We start from the raw sequence: 13,678 nt of genomic DNA on the forward strand, positions 1-13,678 counted from the left end.
GTTTCTATTTGCTGTCGAGTTTCAAAAATCCATTTTCTGGAGAAAGTCGGGATTTGTCAGAAGTTGCACTGTTTCTGACGACATTTCCCCTAGCTCCAGACAGCTGCAACTATCCAGATGCAACTGGTTTAATTAGAGGGTGAAAGCAGAGGAATGCATCTGTCCTTGGTGACTGGTTTGACTGCAGGACCCCACAGATCTGTGGTTGGTTTGTCATTAAGAGCTTGCAAATTCTTTTAGAAAATTGTGTGGCAAAACAAAGCCTGCAACCAGAAACACAAAGGAGTATCTCTGCCTTTGCTCACAACCGTCAAAACAGTGAATCACTGTGCTAAAAAAAAGAAAAAATTAAGATAGGTGGTAATGATTTGGGCACAAAGCTCAGAAAAAAACCCATCTGACTGTTCTAAAAGCAGGAAGACAAGCCTGTGACCAGACAAGCAGTGCAGAGGGTAATGCAGGGATTTTTCCAATTCTTTTTTTGCCTCTTCCCATGGAAGCAAAAAAGTAGACAATATTACTAACTGAAATTACATGGAGGAACACCAAATAATTCTAGGGAGATCTTGTATAAGTTCTTTTTCCACTGGATACCTTGCAGAAGCTTTTTATATGAGAATTAGCAAGCAACACATTACAGAAGTAAATGCCTTCTAATCAAAGCTGTAACTCTGTCAGCACCGGAGCTGGGATTTGACGCTTTGCTGAGGAAGAAACTGTATAAACAATTTAAAATAAGCAGATCCTTGGTAAGTTGCACATCCCGGAGGATGCTCTGAGATCCAGCTCCACAGTGACAGCTATAAAATGAACTGTAAAGAAACGGACCACTGTGGATCATTCTGTTTAAAAAGGGTACAACAGTATTTCATCCAGTATTTTCTATATTGAGCTACACTATCAGTTTTAGAAAGCTAACATCTGATGACTTCAGGACATGATATAGGACTGACTAGAGTCCTTAGAAAATTATCATTTTAAGTTTACTTTTTTTGCATAATTAAGACTTTTTTGTCCAATTTCCAGTTTTGGCAACTAGTTTTTCACAGATTCCAGTGATTAAATCACCTTCTTATGGTCCTACATATGACTGAGTTTCCTTCATATTTACATTTTTATAAACATTTAACAGACTCAGCTTCTTTAGCACTCCACCCATATAAGAAATTTGTAGTGAAATAAACTGGTTAAAACGGAGAAATCATGCAGTTTATTCCAGTCAATTATTGGGAGTGTTTTCATGAGCAAAAAAATTCACTGAATAAGAAGTGCAGAAATACATAGTTAGTCAGATATAAAAGCTGGTCATCAGATGTGCAAAAACTATTTGCACCAGTGCACCTTAGTATCTAGGTGGCTGTGAGGCACTTACCTGCAACAAAGATTTCAATCCACATTTTTCCTCTTCTGAACATCTCATTGCCAGTTGAATTACCAAAACCAAAAAAGTGCTTTGGTTTTTTTCCCCAAAAATCCTGAATACCAGACATTCCACACAATCAAACCTCAGGAGAAGCTACTTTCTAAAGCCAAAATTGACTCAGCCCAGAAATTTTTCAGTGGTGCTTTATGGTCACATCGGATTTTCTAGAACTTTCAGAATGTCAAAAGAATCAACTTTTGCCCAAAATCTACTAAGAAGAAGTGTCTTATCAATGATGTTCCATGGATTATATTCAGAAACTTCAAGCAGCTGCCCAACCTTGAGCAATTTTATAACTGACTCCAGCGAAAACAACCCAAGGCCAAATGCAAACTACCTTCCCATGCTTTGCTTCATCTTGTTAACGCTACAGAGAGGATGAACAGATTTTCAGCCCATCATCTGCTACCTAAAAATGCCTTTTCAGGCTATGCTCAACCACTCGAATACTTACTCTGCATGTCTAATTAAGCCGTATGTTTATAAGTTGATTAACCAGTTGATATGGAAGTGAAATGGCTAAATTTCAACGCTGTCTTGGCAAATGACCACAAGTAGAAGCTTCAGCAAGTAAGTTTACTTATTTTTACCACATCCACCTACCTAAAGTAATTTAAGAAACAAGTCTGGTAAATTCCAAAAGGCTTAAACAATGTCATTTTCAATTGATTTGCTGACAGGAGGATGCTACAGATACTCCTCTGACTTGTAATTTTCTTCAAAATCTGTTTAAAATTTAAATTTAAGCTACCCAGACACAAGCATAGTTAGCCCTGCTACAGTCAGTCAGTTTAATATTTTAACTCTCAGCTAAGACTAAGGTTTCTCAGCAGCCATGAAAAATAAATGCAGACTAATCACTTCATATCCAATCTGTCATAAGTGAAGTAAAATTATTATTTGCACAGATCTAGGGTTAATAGCCGCCTTTTAGTTTTCTTCTTTTGGGCTGATGTACAGTGACTACAGTGAGACTTAAAGAATAACTTACGTCCACCGAGAGGTGCTGCGCTGCTTTTTGCCCTTTTTGGTTTTTTTTTTAAACCCTCATGCTTTGGCAATGAGAAGCTGATTGACATACTGTGATTTCCCAAATCAAACTTCTGATCAGGTAAAAATAAAGTAAAAATAAAGAAGTATTTTAGTTGGCATTATAACAAAAATATGTTCTTTTCATTCCAAACCTACAAATAGAAAAAAAAATTCTCTGAAAAGCTGAAAAGACTCTTATCACCACTGCAGATGATGCACAGATATGGCAGTTCACACACCATCTATAATTATACAATTTCAAAATTTTTTTTAGGATGGTCATTACTTGTTTATAACTGCAACTGCAGAGAGCAACAAAGAAAACTGAGTTTGCAAATTGTTTTGTTTTTTTTTAATCACTGAGAAAACCACCAATCTGAACTGTGCCCAGAATAAGGCATATGCAGCATTAGAAGTATCCATTTTGTATGGATAGATAGAAAGAGCCAGGGAGGAGATATATTTAGCAATTCTCAAGTAAAATGCATTTAAACACTACGTGATTTGAAATACTGTACCTCACACACTTATGTAAAAACATATTTCAAATGACATGAGAGAAATCTCTCATTTATTAAACATTTTCCATTGTGATAAGATGTGCTACATACACTTAAATACCTTACTAAAAGTACCATCTGGCCAATTCCATAGGGACATCCCTGGGATATCTACAGCAATACCTGGTTTTACAAGCAATCTTTTCAGGAACGTCCAGGATTTTTAGCTTTTTCCAGTCATGCAAAATATTTCACATCAACTTGGAACTTCATTTAATTAATATACTCACACTACATATTAGTATTCTATGTTCTAAAATACAGACGCCTCTCTAAAACTGTGGCTGATGCTACTAAAAAACTTTCGTTCCCCCTTTCCCCAAACCAGTAGCACTTCAGGCGGGTGATGATATCACAATACTCAATAAAGGTTATAAACCTATCTATTAATTAATGTGCTATGAACTCCAACATAGTATCATGTAACTTCATTTAACTGCTTGTCTAATTGATTTGATGCTTTTTATTGCTACTTCTGTAGCCACTAAGGCTACTAACATTTAAACCTCTGTAAGATCATTGAGAATTTGACCTACTTCAGTTCTTTGATGCACTATTCAATATTCAACTAAATAAATCACTCAGCTTGTTGTTTAAGAGTTATTAAATATTTTACAAAACTATGAAATTTGTGACAATTTTCATATATGAGTGCCTCAGTATTTAAATAGTGCAAGCAGTTTCTGAAAAAAATAAGGATACTGCAACTTTAAAAAATAATATACAGATTTGAATTTGTTATGCACCTTTGGAGCTCATGATCTGAGCAATCTCACACTGAAACATTAATCCAAATCAAATCATAACTTACACCGTATATAGGATAAAAAGAATATTACACAGGGGGAGGCTCATATTCAGCTGCTATCTATTGCCTATATCTTTTTGTCTACACCAGGCCAGCACAACATTCCTCCCTTGTAAATGATCTGGTAGATACGCTGAAGGCAATCAATATTTTGCCACAAAGCTTTTAAAATGAACTGTGTTAGCTTCCTTACATAAATAAATCAATTTATGTCACAAAATGTTTATCTGCAATGAAATCATTCAACAGGAGGTTGGATACATGGGAGGGAGGGCAGGTGTTGTTTTAAACAATCAGTAACATTCATGTTAACCATCTCCCCGTGTGTAATAGTCTCAGAAGAATAAGAATGGATATCCAGCCCTGGGATTTCTTACCTTAAATCTAAGCAACCACTTAATGCATAAATGGAGCAAATAAAAGAGGTAAGGAAAAAAAGCATTGAAAGGTTAGTTGGAACTTCAGGATATGAAGAGAAAGGAAAAGAAAGAAAAAAGTTAAGCATTCAGCATTAACAAAATAATGTATCAGTAGATCATAGAAAGAGTGGTTAAAGCAGAATGTGTTATGAACAAAAGATTTTCAAGCTGAAAATTTTAATATACGTTGACTGCACAGCCTTTATATTAACACCTTAAGATTAATGCTCAAATGCTTGCACACTGTTTACTCAAGTTCTTACAGTGCTAACAAAAAGTGAGCTGCTTTCAGAATGGATCATGAGATCTAGATGGATTAACTGCAGAGATTAATTTATTTGATCTGTCAAAGAATAGCCTTATCAATACCCTGAGCTCATTTGAATTGTTACATGCATATGTACAGCTAGCTAAAACAGAAGCCTCCAGACTATTAAGCTAATATATGTTCTTTCCTGGACAATGCTGTTAGTTAACCCTTAACCTGATGCCATGAGGTATCTCTTGAATAAAGATCAAGAGCAAATAATTACATCTTGTAAGAAGTACAGCACTCTACATGGATACAGCACCACATATCAGTATTTTCTAAACTATATATATAAAGACATTAACGAAGAGCAAAATCTTCTTTTAAAGCCTAAGTGCTAAACCTTTTTGACATTAAGTCCTAAATCTTACCGGCACAATACCATGTATCTTCTTTCCCCATAATATTTTTTTCAGAATACTAGTCCTTTCATTTCAATATCATGTGATCTTTTTTTTAGTTCATATAATCTAAATGTATCGTTACATTTCTTACACATTTTGTAACACCGAACATTAAATATGCAGAATCTCAACAATGGAGCATCCAGAGTGACTACTACATAGACCCTAACATATTAAAAAAGAAACATAATCTGATTTACTAGAAAATATCCTGTCTTTGAGTTTAAAGTTCCATGGATCTATTAATCAAAACGGTCTCTGTTTCACATGGCTACACTGGAAAACCAGGTCCCCCTACACTGGCCAGACAGAGTGGGCAGGTACATTACAGGGTCCACGAGCTGAGACTTTTTCCTCAGCAGCATTGCCTGATAATGACAGTGCCCTAAGACACACCACTTTGAATGGATCACACTAAAGAACTCTTTGGAGGGAAGAACAGATGGGAAGACTTTGTAACTCAGGAAGCATTTGAAAAAATTGAAAGCAAGTCTCTTCCAGACAAAAGGTTCTTTAGATTTTTTCAGCATTGTAGCTTCAGGGAGGGAAGATAAGGAGGGACTGCTAGAATTATATAGTAGCACTTAAATTTTCTCTCATCTATTAAGAAACCATATTGTAGAACACCTTTTCCTGAAGATGGTATCCATTAATGCTTTGAATTCTGAGCGGAAGGAATAGGTGCTTAAGTCTCTATACTACTCCTCTCAACACGGCATACTGGATTTCTTGGCCAAGGATGCTCCCATTTTCTCCTGTATTATTCTCTGTCCAGCCTGCCATCTTTCTCAGGGGTTGCAATGAATGCTTGCTGCATTAGCTCTTTGATTGTCCTGAAAATGCTTAATTCTGGTCCAAGTAATAGAGGAGAAGCCCTATAGCAGAAAAAGCAGAAAGAGGACAAAGAATGCAGACTGAGGCACCCTAATGTTAACTGGAACTCCTGAATACCCATTGGAAGGGAAAAATGCCACAGCTCAAGCAATAAAGAGCTATAAACAGGCAAATTTAAAGCTCCTACCCTTTTTATTTTTTTCTCTTTGTTCTCCAGCCAGAGATCTAGTCAACTACTCTGTAGTTACTCGAGCAGAATAAAACCAACAGGTTCATAAGCACAACTGGCCACTTTGTCCCCACCAGCAAAAGAGTGCTTCTTTCTTCTGTGCTGAACACAGGATTAACCCGATTGGAACAGATATGTGGATCTTAATGTTAAGGATAGCATGATGTAAAGTTCTTTGCTTATTGTTTCACAAGTACACAATATTTTTTCATTTTCTAGATAAATATAGTACATTGTAAATATCATTTATAAGATGTTTCAAGCATATCACAAGCATAACAAATGGATGCAAATATGCATTTGAGTCATCAACCATTTGATGAACCATGTTCTTTCAGAAGAACGTAATTCATTGCATCACAGTCAGTATCATTCTGCCACATTGAGGTAAGTGGGACATCAATTATAATGGTTTAGAGCCAGTGCTAAATAAGATTGTGCTGCAGAGCAATTAAAAACTATTCTTTAATGAGTTCTAAAATAATCTCATTAAAACAAAAGTGATCATTAAAATATTAGTAACAGTAATCCTACAGGTTAATATGCTCCATCCATATCCAGAAGGAGTTCTGCTGACCTGCATAAATTCAAAATTTGTAAGAAATGGCACTAGATTTTAATACAAGACTGGTAATAATTTCCTGGTCAAAACTGTAGCTATTAATGCTGAGGGTTTTTTGTTTGTCTTGGTTTTCCAAATCAAGCTTAAAGAGTCACTTCTCTATTTTAAATCTGTTTAGGGTTACAAACTGAGTTTGACTCTTTTGGTAAGAAATGGGGAAAAAAAGACTTTTCTGTTAAGAAACAGGCTGTTGAGAAAATGTTGAGTAAAATAGCTTGGGAAAGATATTTAAATAGCACTGTTCAGATTTTGAATTTTAAGAGTTTGGTTAAACAACTTATTGCCATTTAAATGACTATCCAAACAGACCGTTCAAATTGAACAACATAGATGGCCTAATGCAGTTAGGTGTCAAGCAAAAGAAATTCTGGTGTACTTTCACTGGAAGAAGCATCTTACCTTACTGCTACTTAGCAGGCTTACAGATTTGTTAGTTTGTCATGTAAAATTGACACTGCTTTGTGTTATTTACCTTTCTTCTCCTGGAACTTTAATACTGTCAGTGTTCTCATTTCCGTATTTGTTTTCCTGGCAGCACAAGTTAACAATGAGCTCACACCTGCTGAGACTGTATTTACATTCAGGTTGTGCTTTTAAAAAACATATATCTAATCTCACACATGATATTACTGCTGTTGTGTACACTGATCTAACAGTTGCATACAAGAGCCATCAGTTGTGTCTCAGTCTGATCTTTGCCCTGAAATTCCTTTTTTTTTCCTAGTCTTAAAAGGGAGGACCAGCTGGCTTCAAACTTGTCATGAATATTCCCATTCTGAAACCCCATATGGCACAAAAGTTGTAGAGAGCTGACTTTAACAAAGCACGTCACAGGATATGGGTATAACTAACTCTGACAGAAAGAAGAAAAGGAAGCACATAATACTTCTCATGCAAACCCTTTCTTCGGGTAAGCTTCAAAGTAAACCAGTGGCAATTACAGCTGGATCATCCTTTGTGGTGCTAATTCAGGCATAAAAGTGACAGTCATTAGCCTTTCAGTCCCCAGGTATATCCCTGGCAACTAATTCGAACAATAATAGCAGCATCACACAAGTAGGTATTCAGAAGCATTTTAAAAGGTGAGACCCATAGTCCCAAATATGCTCAGAAATAAGATTCAGTGGGTTTGCAAGGTTTAGACGTACGGGGGCAAGGGAACCAGTACGGGGCAAGTGCAAATTGGACAGGACTCCTCTTATGTTTATAGACAAACTGGCCAGGCAAGGAGAAACTGGTATATTACCATGAAAAGCATCAGGTTATTTTGAAAATATACAAAGACAATGTATTTGCAGTTTGGCTGTTTTAACAATATCACCTACCTTCACTCCATGTCCAATATCATCTAGAATTGTATAATCAATAGGTTTCCTGATGTAGCGAACTGGTCGCTCCAAGTTAGCTGGTGCAATGATTTTGTGAGTTCTTGAGGTGTTTTTGTTTGTAGTCAAGATACCAATTTCTCTTCTAGCAACTTTCTCTTTGTGAATGTCCACCGTCTACAAAAGACGCAGTGTATTTACTAACAGTGGTATGCATTTGAATACAGAGTCAGTATAAAAAAAAATTGAATCAGTTCCAACGTTTCGAAGATCTCTGTATACTGTGCTAAACATATCACTACATATACTTGATTACATCATTTTTGTTCAATTTACTCTTGAACTTGCCACTTCTAAGCCCACACTAATAGCCACAGGTTCTTTGGGTTTTAGGTTACTCTTTACAGTTCAGCAAAATTGCTTCTCCTTTCCATTCATAGTAGTTCCCATGAATTTACTGACACTGTTTTATATGATTCTTTCAATTATCCTTTTTAATTTTACAATTGCTTTCTAAGCTCGTCTTCGAAATAGTCTCTAACTAGATGAAGTGTAAGGATAGCTTCCCAAACCTTAACTTTTATGACGTGAAAAACAAACCATAAGCACCTTTTCTTACACTGTAAACCAGTTTGCTAAACTAGGACTGGTAGTCATATGACAGAATAAAATTTCACTCAGACAAATCAACAAGGTATTTCAGTCATTACAAATCAGTCATTACGAAGTAATGATTGGATTTTAGAAGGTGCTCAGTACTAATTTATCCACAATAAAGCCAGTGGTTAAGCCCAGTGCCTTCCCTTGGAATGCCCAAATCCAACACTGAAAATCCCTTCCTCTACAAATTACAATGAGTACCACAGGAGAATCTCCAGTGTAAGACAAAGCCCTGCTGAAAATTTATTGCCTACAAACATACTTGAATCTTGTTTGGTAACAAGACTATGAAAAAGTTACCAAAATGTCTATCTATCCCTCCCAGGAAAATAAAATCTCTTAAATCATTGTGCACAGAGTTGCTTGCATCATTTAAAACAAAAATAATTCCTTCTTCACAAAACAGATTTCCTTATAGGAAAATTGCCAGAGTTGTGAACAAAGTTTTTAGCTATAGGGTAAAAAAAAAAGTAAGAAAACATCCAGAATCACCACCATTGGGATTTCTAAACATTCATAGGATTTCTTGCTACCACTTTAGTGATTATGAATGGTATCAGAAAGACTTTTCACAGTTAGGAGACAGGCTCTGTAGTAACTAAGGAACAGGTACAAATGAGAATTCATTTTGATAACACACATTTTTTAATTTTATTTTTACTGTGGGCAGGAACTGGGGCAGTGGGGTTGGTTACACTGTTTTACCCTTTTGTTTGTGCTACTGATAGCAAAACAAGCTAAATGGACCCTGTATTACCTTGTGCAATCATCACAACTTTTAAAGCTACAAACATTTTTAAAAAACACCACTTCCAAGAAGTTGTTTCTTCACATTCTTTCCAGAGAAGAATTTACACAAATACCAGGGGCATTATAAGGAAGCTTAAATTACTATCTATCAAGATTACCTAGTATTTCCCAGCAACATATTTTCAAGATCCTGCAACTTTGCTAAAATTAAGCACCGAATACAGCTTTTTCATGTACATTTCTGCCACCTCTAGAACCACCTGCCTAGAACTGTAAGGTTTCTACTAAAGCTGCACAGCTATTTCTTAAAACAAAGCTACAGAAAAATAGATTATTCAAGGTCAAAATACGTTGGCAACCCTCTCTTTGGAAAGCTTGAGTTTGTTGAGCAACAATTTGAAATTAATAGGTGTAGTTAAACTATCTGGGACACATCCTCCATCACTCTCACACAAACCCACCCAGATCTGGCCAACATATAAACTCTGTAGAAATTCACAGTGCATACAAGCTTAACAGAAACACATATATTTCTACGACTACTTAACATCTAAAGCGCTCTCCAACCAATTTTTCCAAAATCCTTCCTGAAGCTCCCTGTGATGAGCAGGTCTATATATCATCGCCCAATACAACAGTAGTGTGGATCCGATCTTCACAGCTCTTACGATATTATCAACTGTACAAGCACCAGTGCAAACAGAGCACATAAACATGTTCCAGGCCAGAGTACCAAAAGTGTACCGTTCTGCATCAGGGTAAGATTCAGTATTTTATCTTCCATCACAGGTTTTTATCCCTTCTCTGTGACAGACCCTTGCTTTTGCAGCACAGTGGAAGGAGAAGTTCTGGAACAAGTAGCAGTCATACTGAAGAAATCATCTACAGAATTCTCACCTCATCTGTTGAGGAGTTACAAAGCACATACTTTCTTGATAAGCTAACGGTATGTGATTGCAACAACTTGGAGGACAGTCTCATGTTTAATACCACTGGAGAATTCAATGTCTACAATTATCTCAGACTTTATCTGTGATCTGGGCATGTGACTAGAGAACTGCAGAAACCTTACACTGACTCTTGTATGTTCTTTGTCTCACAGGCCTCTGATACCATTTGCTAGAATGTTAAACAACCTCAGCTGCAACAGCAGCTGCACCTCCAACGCTATATGATGTTTCAAATGTACTGAAACATCAAAATCTTATGGGTCTGAATCTGGCCATTCAAAACTAGTGTATGCCTTGGACACTACACCCTCAAAGCCTAAATTTCGATCAACAAATCAGAAAGTGATTTGTTCAGTGTTGGCAAGATGATTTCTTCCTTTGCATTTCAAGAGCTTCACCTCTGCAATTTTAAAGATGTTTTTTTAGTATTTTCTTATGCATTTATCTATAAATGCAATGTGAGTACAGATATTTAATGCACATGTTATTGGAGCAATGGTACCTTGGCACTGTGGAAACTTGTTTCCATGAATGAAAAGCAAGTTTTTTTAATTATTCATAGGAGTTGTGAGTACAACCAGTTTCCTTAAGGACTATGGTGATCAGTGAAGCATGACTACAGTAACAAACAATGAAATATATAAAACCTAATTAAAACCTCTAGCTCATCTAATGGGAATTCTCTTGCATGATGACTCAGAACATCTCTTTTACCTTGAATAGCTATGGAATGACTGAGACTACAAAAACGGCATCTAATTCTGGTACATATTCCTAAATTTGTATTGAAAAGCATTTTTCTGGCAGGCAGGTTTTTCAAAAATTCCGTTTTCTTACTTAGTAGACTACTGGAGTCATAAGATCTTACGACACCTATAAAACAGCAGAAAAGAACATTGAGGTATTTGATTAGTAGGGAAGGGAACAAAGATTAACCTGATACTAAATAAAATGAAAACATTTATCCTCAGCATACAGGTAATTATCGCCTCCAGTACTAGCATAAATCCCTTAAGTGAGACAGGAGAATGCTAGTAGAATGTTTATTTAGCAGTTTCGAAACTTCTACTGAGAAGTTTTTGGGGCTAGAGCTGGACTAACAAAACAGTTGGCTTAGAAAGTCTGTCAGGAAAAGAAGATGGGATACAGTGTTGATAATACAAGGATGTTATTGCTGAGGACAGAGTCAAGGTGTTTTCTGCTTCTCAAACCACCCCACCAGAGAGTAGGCTGGGGTACACAAGAAGTTGGGAGGGGACACAGCTGGGACAACTGACCCCAACTGACCACAGGAATATTCCATACCATGCAACATCATGGTCAGCATATAAAGCTGGGGGGAGGCTGGCAAGGGGGCTGCTGCTTGGGGACTGGCTAGGCAGTGGTCTGATGGTGGCTAGTAATTGTTTTCATTTGCATAACTTGTCTTTCTGGGGTTTTATTTCTCTCTCCTTATATTTTCCTTTTCATTACAATTTATTATCTTTAGCATTATTATTATTTATTATTGTTGTTGTTGTTATTATTGTTATTATATTTCAATTCTTAAACTGCTTTTATCTCAAACCACAAGTTTTCTCACTTTTACCCTTCTCATTCTCTCCCGACAACCTGCTGGGGAGGGAGGGAGTGAGCAGCTGTGTGGTGCCTAGCTGATGGCTGGGGTTAAACCACAACAGCACTTTGAAACTCTAATCTATAGTGACATTTCAGAAATAAAAGTCTCCAGAAGCCTTGATTTCTTCCTCTTCTCAAAACACTCTAATTTAAATTTATCTATTTGTTGTCAGTCTGTTAGTCTGTTTTAAAATTCAGTTAACAAAATCTTAGAAGAAAACGTTGCTTAAATATAGCATTGCTAAGCTTTTATTTTTTTTTAAATGTAATTCAGTAGAATTTAAACAAACTAACTGCAAATTACCTTGAAAACTGGATTATTACTTTAAAATGAGTAACCGTCTAATTTTGACATGTTAGAAATGTGACATTAATTGCCTCAGCTCAAGTGGTATGTAATTTATACACAAAGGAAGAGGTCATAATGATACAAAAAATGCTGAAAAGCTACTTGCTCCATAAACGAGTAATGTATACAATGGAAAATTAGACTTGCATTACCATTTTTGAAAGAGTTTGGCTATTCTTGTAACTTGCAAGAATAAGACAACTAAAAATGGTTACAAGCCTTTATTGACATCAATGGAAGGTGCAAGTGAACTTCCCTGCAGAGACCAACCAGCTCAGACACGTCGCTACAGTTAAGCTAAGCAGCACATGCTGACTACAGAGAAGTTCAAGTCTGCGGTCTATTCAATACCTTTTCTCACAGCCAATATCATGGGCGTAAGATTCCGTAAAAAGAGGATGAAGCAGATTTGTCCATCTTGCAATGCCACTGGAGATAACTCATCACTATCACTGATCTTTGTGCTTGTTTATATAATTAGCAGCAGAGAAGTTTTAAAGATGACCTTGCTAACTAAGAGTATTTTATAACTAAACCTGAAAAAATATTTCTCATCATACAAATATTAAAACCTGAAAATCTGCCAGATTAATTTAAAGAATTTGGATGTTAGCAACATTTCACAGTCTCTGCTAACTTGGAAAATTTTAACACAATTTTTTTAACAAGTATAAATATTTATACAGATGATCTGTATTTAGGATTTAAATTTTCAGCCAAATATGAAACACTGCATATCATCTAGTTCTGGACAAGGTTCAATAAGGCAGATAAGAATAGCTTCATCAGCTTTCAGACCAAATCAAAGTAATCTTAAATTTTAAATCAATAGGATTTAATCACTTGCATAAAAATAGTTTCAATTTTCCTTATTCAGGACCTATATATAATCTGAAAAACCACAAATTATTATCAGTTTCCTTTTCAGCTCTTTGATTAAGTTGGCATACAGAAGGAAACATAGAAAGTGATACAAATTGGCATTCTATCAATGAACAAAGAACTAAAATATTTTATCTTCTAAAGTTAATCACATCTCTTCCAGTTTAAGCAACACTCAAACAACGCAAGCACTTTTGAAAAAGTTTTCTTGCTAAGAGCCAAATGATTTTGTTCCCTTCTTTGAAGAATGTGTGTAATCCCAAATCAGAATTAAAAGCAGGATTACACATCAAGATATCACAATTTGCATCAGTGTTTTCTAAACTCAAATATCAATACCTACTGACCAAAGCATTAATGCAATAATGCACTGGAAGCAGATGGTAAGTACCAACATGTTTTCTGTTCTACATTACTGACATAATTTCAAGTCAGACTGACTGAAATCATAATTTGGCAATAAGGTATTATACCATGAGATATTTTAAGTGGTACTAGAAACAG

The 13,678-nt window shown here is 35.9% G+C and overlaps 1 protein-coding gene across 18 annotated transcripts in view; it reads right to left on the bottom strand.

Moving 5' to 3' along the window:
* ABI2 (abl interactor 2) overlaps positions 1 to 13,678 on the bottom strand; it is a 67,161-nt gene that overhangs the window by 19,824 nt on the left and 33,659 nt on the right. For 7 of the 18 annotated variants that reach the window (XM_074595913.1, XM_074595910.1, XM_074595907.1 and 4 more), the window contains exons 3-4: positions 7,967 to 8,143; positions 4,201 to 4,218 (exon numbers count right to left, since the gene is read on the bottom strand). The exons of 5 other annotated variants lie outside the window; for them this stretch is intronic. In XM_074595913.1, coding sequence (XP_074452014.1) covers positions 4,201 to 4,218; positions 7,967 to 8,143 — 195 coding nt within the window. The remainder of the gene's footprint in view (positions 1 to 4,200; positions 4,219 to 7,966; positions 8,144 to 13,678) is intronic. 6 more of the 18 variants (XM_074595920.1, XM_074595917.1, XM_074595919.1 and 3 more) reach the window with 1 other exon arrangement.

Source organism: Larus michahellis, chromosome 7 (genome assembly GCF_964199755.1).
Source record: "Larus michahellis chromosome 7, bLarMic1.1, whole genome shotgun sequence".
NCBI classification, from domain to species: domain Eukaryota; kingdom Metazoa; phylum Chordata; class Aves; order Charadriiformes; family Laridae; genus Larus; species Larus michahellis.